This window comes from Channa argus, chromosome 18 (genome assembly GCF_033026475.1).
Source record: "Channa argus isolate prfri chromosome 18, Channa argus male v1.0, whole genome shotgun sequence".
Taxonomy (NCBI): domain Eukaryota; kingdom Metazoa; phylum Chordata; class Actinopteri; order Anabantiformes; family Channidae; genus Channa; species Channa argus.
The window spans coordinates 11,976,139-11,986,703 of NC_090214.1; the positions used below are offsets into that span (position 1 = coordinate 11,976,139).

Sequence of the window (10,565 nt, forward strand, 5' to 3'; positions counted from 1 at the left end):
ACCCTTACCCTTAGACTGAATTGTGCAACTTCATTCTCTCTCTCTCATACACTCACACTCACACTCACTTAGAAACACACACACACACACACACCTTTCTAATCTATGTCCAATCACTTTGATTTGCAACAGGTGGACTCCAAGCAAACAGGATGCACCTGGCTACAGTTTGACAGAGCAATGAGCCTGAAATTAAAAAAAAAAAAAATCTTTCGTAAAAAACACGTATTTACTTTGTCACAATGTACTGTTGAGTGTAAACATGTTCTTTGCTATCTTGACTTAATAAAGATACAATAACAGAACCTGCTTGTTTTTTGTCTTTAATATTATTATTATTATTATTATTATTATTATTATTATTATTATTATTATTATTATTATTATTATAATAATACTCTAATATGTTATGTCACTTTAGACACCAATAAAGTTTAGGTCTAATGAAGGGAAATTACTCCACGGGCTTAAGATACTGTAAACACAGTTGAATGACCACAATGTGTTGTTAGGGTGGCATCTAGTGACTGCGTTTAGGACCTACAAGGTGTTTTAAATAATTCCCTATAAACTGCATCAAGTCGTTGTTCCTTTCTGAGCTGCAACCTGTTCATCAACAAAGAAATCTGTGTCTCAGCTATACAAGTACTGTGCATGTGTGTTTTACTCTGCAGCTGGACAAAGGAGATAAACTACATAGACCTCATACCTGCATGACAACAGATCCTCTGACAACGTGATCCATGGTCCCATAATCAAACATGTCCTTGACATCGAAATAAAAGTAGTCCTTGTCAGGGCTGATTGCCCGAACCAGCTTAGTGATGTTGTTGGAGTACAAAGTGCTGGACTGTGTCGGCAAACGACTGGGCAGGTCTGTGTAGCCGATATGGGTTACACCCTTTAAAAAATGTAAATGTATTAATTAAAAAAAGTTAAAAAGAAAACAAAATTGTAGGGAAAGATGCATGGGAGCACGTGTTAACTGACCTTGTATACTGACAGCTCTCCGGGTACTGTGGTCTCAATGTTTCCTCCAGCCTCAGCAGCCAAGTCTACCACCACTGACCCATCTTTCATGCTCTCTATCATTGGTTTGGTAATCAGAATGGGTGCCCGCCTACCTACAATGTTAAAATGTAAAGGCAGAAATCAAGGATTTGTTTGTAACCTGACAACCAAGTTTAGCTTATAACATTTAAATGAACAAACTAAATATCAATGTGAAAAGGAGTGAATTATATATTTTACAAAAATGAATCACAGTCATTTGCACACCACTATTATGACCCAAGTGACTTATTCAACACAGCTGGGCTTGCTGTGAATACGTGGCTACACTATGCACTCAATCCACAAAGTGATGGAACAAATCTAAAGCTGTAAAATATGTTCTGGTACATTCCAGAAAAGTTATTTTTAATGGTTAATATTCCTTGACTTATCCTTTTTTTATTTCCAAATTCTTTGACTACGTGCCCTGAATACATGTCTGACATTCTCTAATATTCCACATGTTCCATGACCAAAGCAAAGCTGTTTACATGACCATGATTTAAAAAACTGCTGTGGAAATTCACAGTTTACTTTGTACACTTAAAGTTTGTCTTTACATTGTGCATCAGTCTTTGCTTCTGTGCATACCAGGGATAAGAGCAGTGCTGATGATAATGTCCACCTCCTGACACTGTTTGGCAAACAGCTTCATCTCTGCCTCTATGAATTCCTTTGACATTTCCTTGGCGTAGCCCCCCTGGCCCTCTCCTGACTCTTTAATGTTCACCTCCAGTGGCTCTGCGCCCAGAGATTTGAACTGCTCCAAAGCTGCAGCTCTGAGAGAGGGGGGTGAAATAGTCAGGCAGAAGCAAAACATACCTAATAGACCATAAGTTTAAGATTTCTATTCTCCTATTCTGGTAAGATAGCAGTATCATTAATTGTCCTAGAGAAAATATTTATATAAAGTTTGTAGACGTGTGCTGTCAAATAGCAACCCTAAAGCTGCATTCAATTTAAAGGTACAGTGTGAAAGATATAGAAAAGACCCCAGGTTATATTCCTTTAGATTTGAATGAAAGAAAAGCTGTTGATACCATTTGGCATACAGCATTTTTCTTTTTTATCTTTTATCATTTAAAAATCTCAGAAGTCATGAGGGCTGCACAAGAAATAAAACATGCCTGTAAATCAATGTAACAATATCGCTTTTCAATATCTACCGTCTTAACACTGTCTGCAGAAATTTGCAGTAAGTATCCATATGTATAGGACATCAGATGCTGCCACTGCATTTAACAATCTTATGTAAGGTAACAAAACTGTAACTCAACTGAGAAAAACTGAGTACTACACCTCTGGTCAAGTACAATCTGTCAAAGTAAAATAATTGTTTGTAGTTTAGATATATCAGCATCAAACCTGGTATCAAATCCTCTGACAATGGCTCCCATGGCCCTGGCAGTACCAGCTGCTGCCAGTCCAGCCACACCACCTCCAATGATCAGAATCTATTTATAACAAAAGAAAAAAAAAACTTGCATGAAATTGTTAAGTATTATAACAGGGAAAAGTTAAAATGGGAACAGAAACATCAATACGTGCAATAACTCTACCGATCAAGCAACAGAAACATTACACACCTTTGCAGGTGGCACTTTCCCAGCTGCTGTAATCTGTCCAGTAAAAAAACGACCAAAGCTGTTAGCTCCCAGCACAACTGCCTTGTATCTGAAATGACAATTTACAATGACATAGCAAAATGTAGAAGCAGGTGGAAAAAAAACAACAACACGTAATACGAATATTTATAGCTTGCTAGCTAACGTGGTTAACTATCTAAAATGTATCCCAACTGCAGTATCACTATACTCTTTTCCTTTTTATACGCATTTACTGCATGGGCTGTGGTTTTATTAATCATGTTTCCTCTTTTTTGTTAGCATGGTTAGACTTACATTAGCCTAGGAAGTGCTGCCTTTAAATGGCACTTTTCAACACATCAAGATATAGTCAACTGCCTTATGTTGTGATAAGGAAATGATAGTTGTATATGTATATAAATTGTATATAAATTGTTGTATGCGTATATAAATATAAATGTGTGTATGTATGTATGTATGTGTATATATATGTGTGTGTGTGTGTGTGTGTGTGTGTGTGTGTGTATTTATTTATTTATTTATTTATATTATTATTTTTTTGTGTGTAAACTCAGTTAATGAAACGCAGTAATCACAATCCCCTCTTTAAGTTACCCTGTACTTACCCTGCAATGTTTGCCATGGAGCTAAGTGCGTCGAAACCTTGGGCAATGGTGACTCGGGGAACCTGGTCCATAGCCAGGACAGTGGCTTTCTTCTGAGACAGCATGTCCATTAGCTCAGGGTTCTGAGCTGGGTAGATGAAGCTGATTAAAGTAGCCGCTTCCTTCATCATGTCCACCTCATGGACACCTAAAGCAGGGTTGAAAGTGGGTGCACGGACCTGGAAGCACAAAAAAGTAAGCCACGAATCTCAAATCTTCTTGTATTTATTTATACACTCTCTAAAAATTCCTCTAAAATCAGCATTTTAATTATCCTTACTTATCTGCCCCTTTATCTGCCATGTCTTATGTAAAAACGTATAATAGTTAATTAAGAGTTGCTGCCATCTTTAAAACACTGACTAACCTCTTTGACTACCTAAACATTTTCAACTATATTTTCAAGGTTTTTGATTTACCCAACCTCTCCTGCTCAGTTAATGTCCTAACTTTGTGTTCCCTTTTCATCGATTAAATTTTAAACTATTACTAACCAATTAATAAACTCTCTCCCCTCCTTGAAATCCTACCTTCACCACGACATCAGATGACAGGACATCTTTAATGTCTTTAATTGTGGCTCCGGCCTGGGTGTACTGTTCGTCTGGGAACTTGGAAGTTACTCCGGCTCCGGACTCCACAACAACATTGAAGCCCTGCTTGATGAGTGCCTGGACACCAGCGGGAGACAGAGCCACACGACGCTCATTCTGGAAAATTTCTTTCGGAACACCGACTGTGAGTTGTTTGTATGGAATACCTGGACATGAGACAGAAAGAAATTTGTGACAGCAGTCAACACAGTGTGGCTTTAGCACAGATATTAGGAGGTATGAATAAATGAATCTTACAAGATAATAATTAGATTGAAGAAACAAAATTATAAAGAAAATAGCACATGAAACAATATTATATTTGCAAATAAAAGTGCAGCTTGAAGGACACATTTCTGTTGTAAATTACATTGAGTGCAGATAAAACCTTTTTACTGTATATAAAGAATTAAAGGTCAGCGTTAGTGTTGTTTAATAGAATTACAGTTTACAGCCACTATAGCATCTATAGTTATTATCTTAGTACACCATGTCAGCAGCATGCTAGTATTTGCTAACTGGCGATAAATACAGCACAGCTGAAGCAGATGGGGTTGTTTTTGGTTTTTCATGTATTTAATCATAACCTAAATGAGACAAATTAAAATTGTGTAAATACCAATATCTAAATCAAATATCACGGTGATCCATTTAATAATGTCCACACATTTTTACAACAAGACGGTTGACTTTTCAGGCTTCTCACAGGATACATCTTCTAAAGCAGATGGAATCCTGTAACTCACTGGCAAAGGTTCTCTTTACTTAAGGTAAACAGCTTTGAGTGGCCCACAAGTGTAGGGACAAGAGATAAACTTAAAATTGAAATAAAACTGGTAAAACAAGAAAACGTAACAAGAAACACAGTGGACTAATGAGCAGCAAAGTAGAGAGTGAGTAAGACAGGGGCTAAAAACAGCACTAGTTCTGCTGTCCCCTGTGGAAACCTCCATCTCAGCAATTTCCCACAGTCTCATCTATTTGTACAAAGAAACTAACATACAATGTTAGCTCTATATAACAACCGTACCATCACTGATTCTAGTAACTGTACAGTCCTGCAATGATAATGTATGTAAAAACTATTTTCATCATAATATCCATAGAGTTATATATCTTTTATTACAGGGTTAGAGAATGCTAAACAGTTTTTTTGTATTCTGGTTGGTTTTCTTTCTGGATCACATTACTCTGTATTGCTAATTTGGAACTAGTGCACTGGTTACTCTCAATGTCCAGCAAGGCAATATTTTGTCACAATGTGAAAACAGGTGGGAGCATCTGCTAGCTAAGAAGCACAGACATTTCAACACCAGGCCACTAACAAACATCTTAAGCACATATGGTAAAGCTGTCAAAAGAAGTTTGTTCATATACCAGTGTCACTCTGAACACAATCTACTGTACGTCTATAGGTTCATTCAAAGTCAGAAAATAAGCACATCAGTATGTATTGTGTGATGTGTACCCCTGCAATACTTGTCTGCAAGCCTATAAGCCGACATATGCGTATCCTCTATAGACGCTGTCAGCTGGCTGAGCTAAAGGAATGTCAGCTTGTGACCCCGTGAACGTCCCCAGCACCCTCAAAACTCAGCGACACTCACAGACATACTAGTGGATGCAGACTGAGGGCTAAGGGTCAATAATCCTGTATGCTGCCTTGGAGGAAATGAAGGCAGCAAAACTGAACTTTACAATAAACATTATTTTAGAGAAGCTATTATACAGGCATATGTCCAGTCTTTGTTTGTTTCACCAGTTGCCAGGGGTAACCGGGACAAAGGACATTTGGATACCGAGTACCATTTTTTCTAATAACACAACCTGTCTCAAAGTGTGTAGTGAGTAGATCTGCCATGCACGTGAAAAAGTACACAGAAGATATGTGATGTTGCCTTCATGTTACTATGAATCAAATTAATGAAGCAGAATGAGGCCTTGTATACATTCATTAAACCATCCTTTTTTTTTTTATCTTGTTTACTACATAAATGTACTTTAAATGTATATACATGTTTACTGTACTGTATTTGCTAGATAATATGTGATTCACAGCAATACTCCTACATAACGTTAGAAATATGGCTATTTTCTGATATAAATCCAGGTCATCCTGCCTACTCCATATCTTACAAGAACATCCACACTTTATCAGACAGGTTCTGGTATATGAGTCAGTTTCAATGTGCTGTTCTTAGGGAGGAGTAAATGTACTACCTGTGGTGATGCAGCTGGTGTGATATATAATTAAAAAAGGAGAAGTTGTGTCATGGGAAAAGTGATTATGTACAGTAACTGTTCACAACAGGTTTGTGTCTGAGCATTTGCTAAGAATTCAGTTTGCACTAAATATAGCAAAATCTTTATGAAGCTTCTTTACTGAAGCAAGGGACAGAGCAATCAGAGAGTTGTTTTCAATACAGGTCACCGAGAACAAGTTGAGCAACTGGTTCCCCTGCATATTAATCCACCAAGATGATGACTGTGGCTCAGGAGGTATATCAGTTGTCCACCAATCCTAAGGTTGTTGTTTCGTTTCCTGGCTCCTACTGTCACATGTTGAAGTGTCCTCGAGCAAGGCACTGTACCCCAAATTAGATCCCCCATTGGTGTGTGTGCGCGTTATGCAAATGTGTGTCAGTGAAGCAACGTAATGTGCTTTGAGTGCAGATTAATATACAAAAGTGCTCAGTGCAAACCATTTACCATTCATTGCTGTTTGCTGACCAACCTTTTGGCTCTCCCACCATATTCGCCTGAAAAGGCCCCTTGGGATTTCTGGCTCAACATGCGTGCTAATGTTATGAGGATTGAGAAAACACAATCCAGACAGTGATTGAGGAGCTTGCCAAGCTGAAAACTTTTTATTTTTTTAAAGATTGTTTTGAAAAGTGGATCCACAAATGGCAAAAATGCATTGATGTTAGTGCCAATTATATACAGAATAAATGAGGATTCAGAGAAAAAAAAATTGGAAATACTTTTGGAACTCCCCTGGTAAAACTGATTACTTAGATATGGCAGTTGTACATGGTAGTGCTGCAGCCGTGGCTAACGTCATTACTTACTGTCTACCAACGCATGTTGTCAATAAAACCAAAGGCCCATGGTCCGCCATATCAAAATGTTTATATCTAAAATGATTTATCTGCTGAAGAATGTCTGGAAAGGATTTGAATGTTTACAAGAGTATTGTGTCTTACCTGGACTAGCAGACCGTCCAAGAACTTGATGAGTCATAAAAAGGCGCACACATGAGGATTTGATAGTACAGCCTCTCTGCAGTTTTACACAGGAAACTCTGCTGAACACAGGGGCTGAGCAACCAGCCACCACAGCACGTAGTAGGCTCGCCATGGTGCACACACTCCTAAAACTCACAAGCCAGGAGGAGCTCAATAGGACAGACAGCACTCCTCCTGAGGAAGAAATGTGAGAGACAAAAATAAATGGGGGAGAATAAGAGTAAAAATAATAACAGGAGTAAGTAGAGAGGAGATTTTCACAGTAACACTCCTGCAATTATACCTAAAGCAAACATTTTATGGCTATTGGGCGACATCATGACCTTCTCAAGATTTCACAATTATACAAGGCGAAATTGATACACGTACACATATTGGTCTTATCATCTGTAGAGAGAAAAGGATTTACACATTTTTAAATTAACAAAGCTGTGGACAAAAACAGTTTGAACTGAAGCAAAGTGAAAGACTGAGGCAATAAACTCCATATTTATGCTATATAAATCTGCTTTGTGCATGAAGGTGGTTAAAAAAAAAAGCCCCAAGACAGGCACAGACATGCACACTGGAACAAAAGCATGGTGAAGCCATTATGTTTACTTCAAAGGTAAATAAGTGAAGTGGGATAGACTGGGATAATGAAGCCCCAGCCGAGTCAAAGAATCAAATGTCACTGCTTCTATCCACCGATTCATTGTTTCAAATAAGAAAGGACAAAAACATTTTCCAAAAATCCAAGTTTAAATCTTCAGATTGCTTGTTTTGTCCAACCAACAAACCAAATAAAACCAACTGTATTTACAATCACAAAAAACAGAGAAACGCAGTATCTCTACAACTGAGAAACTGCATCTTTTGGTTTATTTTAATTATATTTTTATAAACGATGTAAATCTTGATGATGTATTATCTGGTAATTAACAAACTGAATGCTGGACTTTTGGTACCTTTCAGCTGTCCATAAAGAGGATCAACACGAATATTCAAACGGGACTGACTCTCGTCATTTTACTTCGGGACTTGATAATTTAAAAAAAAAAAAACACCACGTCACCAAAACGTGCTGTAGCACAAACACACGAGTGACTCACATTAACCTGAGAATGTGCTCAACGTTTATTTGTTGCATTGTCCTAAAACTAAATGCTGGACTTCGACATTCATTAAACCTTTTAAGACCTTTATGGCACAGTTAGTCAGCAATAAAAGCTTATTTTAATTTTAAGTTAAATGTTCTAACAAGGACAACATGTCTCATGGCTGTTTCATTCAGAGAAACCTAATATAAAATAGATCGACTTTGTGGCTGATATTACTCGGTGCTGATTCTCTGTGAGTCACAAACCATGACTAACATCCAGGCGCGGGCACTACTTCTTTTTGTCTCTGCTCGGTGATGATCGCTAGCATGAACTAGCTAGCACGTTAGCAAACCGCCAACCCACTTCTGTTTTGACTATGAAGGCGGTGTGTGTCTGACTCAGAAAGCCTCACACACTCTCGCAGACACGCAAACCGAAACTAATCCATTGGTAAAATGTGAGGGTAGGACAAGAGAGAGGGTTATCGGTTGATAACTCGACTGACCTTTGCAGACAGCCCCGGCTCTATGCAGCACAGGCGAACTTTGCGTCGACCCGGAAGATCTTCGGGCCGGCAGACGAATATTACTGGATCATATGATGAGACGCATCAGAGGATATACGATGATGTGCTGTCAGTGACAGGGCATGTAAGAAGTCATAAATGGTGTAAATAACCTTAGACATAGGTTTAAGTGAAATATACAACACCGTCAGACATACACAGTAACGTAATGCACGGTACAATATATCATACAATATGATATATATTTATTTTCAAATCTTAATTTAAAAATATGCTACACATATGAATCATAACTTATCAATATGTAGTTCAAGACTTTACACAGAGAAACTGCACACACACACACTTACGGACTCTGGTGAAGAAACGCATAATTGAGCACAATTATGTATAGGACTGTTATAGACACGAGGCTGAAGATTTAGTTCTATCTATGTCCACTGAGCGGCGCCATTTTACTTCCTTTTACTGCCGAATTTAGAACGTGAGCTGCATTTCTATTCTAGACCCTCTTTTCTACGTCAGTGCGTAGAAAGTACACAGTATTTTATGTGTTCATTTGGCTTCCTATAACAGCTCAGAGGCTACTGGGCAAGTGATGGGGAACAGCCTGTACAGGGCTGACACATAAAGGCAGACAACCATTTACACAGTATTTCACACATGTGAACATCCAGTTACCCTAACTTGTTTTTTCATACTTGAACCAGGACTTTCATGCTGTGAGGCACCATCTTCACAACAAGGCAGCAGGATAAAGAAATTAAACAAGGCTAACTTCAAGGCCCTGCAGTGATAGTGTTTTATGAATATTACACTCATCCACCGTTTCAACATGGTTTTACCCAGATGCAAATTCACACCTTATTAAGAGTACTACTTAAATTACTGAGTACCCTAAGCATGTAAAAGGTTTTCACTTGAGTTGTGGGTGATACTGTGCACCATTTAATTGTTTCTTTCCTTTTAGAGTGTGATGTAGAACAAATGAAAATATGTAATGTTTTCTTCTTAGTGTAATGTAACTGTGATGCGATGCTTTTTGTGCTAGGATCCACTCTCAGTATCATTGGTAATTGCCATTAGGTGGTATTGAATCATTTTCTAATTTTGGGATGTGGGGAGATAATCATATAATGTGCTATATACTGTGACAATAGTACTGGGATGATTAAATAAAAACAAATCTGTAAAACCACAATCAACCACTCACATTTCTCCACTAAGGGTGTTTTCTTTTAAGATTTTCTATATTAATGTATAATTGTTTAAGTATTTTTTGAAGTCATTGCCTTATTATGATTGATGTTTTCTGTTGGGCAGCATGTTTCTGAATATTTGATAATTTCAAAAAGTATCATATGATCCAATAAAGTATCATATGAGGCCACTGGTGTTAAGTCCGTGGCATCCAGTCTATATATCCCTTTGTATTGTTTGGTGCTTATAGGGGACAAATTAAATCTTTGCCTTTGTTCTAATACACATGTGGAAAATTACTTGGTTTCCTCTTAACTGGACACAGCAGCCATAATTTCTTGTTTATCTTATCTTTGACGTACAGCATCTATTCACTCTGAGCCAACGTGTCCACTCACTCACAGGACTGTGAACAGTCTCTCACACACACACTGAGCATCTGGTTCTCTTTATCAGGCTCAGAGAGCAGAAAGATTGCTGCTATGCCTGGTTCTCATTTCAGCATTTCCCCCTGAAGACAGCTTTGCTTCATCGGCTTAGCTTGCTATCCTTTGAACCAACCCCACACATATTTTTTAAAATTTCTTCTTCCATTGAGACACTAAAGCAATT

The 10,565-nt window shown here is 38.0% G+C and overlaps 1 protein-coding gene across 1 annotated transcript in view; it reads right to left on the bottom strand.

Annotated features, from left to right (window-relative positions):
• nnt (nicotinamide nucleotide transhydrogenase) overlaps window positions 1-8,876 on the bottom strand; it is a 31,144-nt gene extending 22,268 nt beyond the window's left edge. Inside the window, exons 1-9 of the mRNA XM_067483960.1 lie at window positions 8,733-8,876; window positions 7,104-7,319; window positions 3,835-4,064; window positions 3,266-3,483; window positions 2,640-2,727; window positions 2,419-2,507; window positions 1,645-1,832; window positions 991-1,124; window positions 710-901 (exon numbers count right to left, since the gene is read on the bottom strand). Of these exons, the coding sequence (XP_067340061.1) occupies window positions 710-901; window positions 991-1,124; window positions 1,645-1,832; window positions 2,419-2,507; window positions 2,640-2,727; window positions 3,266-3,483; window positions 3,835-4,064; window positions 7,104-7,257 (1,293 nt within the window). The 5' untranslated portion in view covers window positions 7,258-7,319; window positions 8,733-8,876. The remainder of the gene's footprint in view (window positions 1-709; window positions 902-990; window positions 1,125-1,644; window positions 1,833-2,418; window positions 2,508-2,639; window positions 2,728-3,265; window positions 3,484-3,834; window positions 4,065-7,103; window positions 7,320-8,732) is intronic.
• Window positions 8,877-10,565: the final 1,689 nt, after the last annotated feature.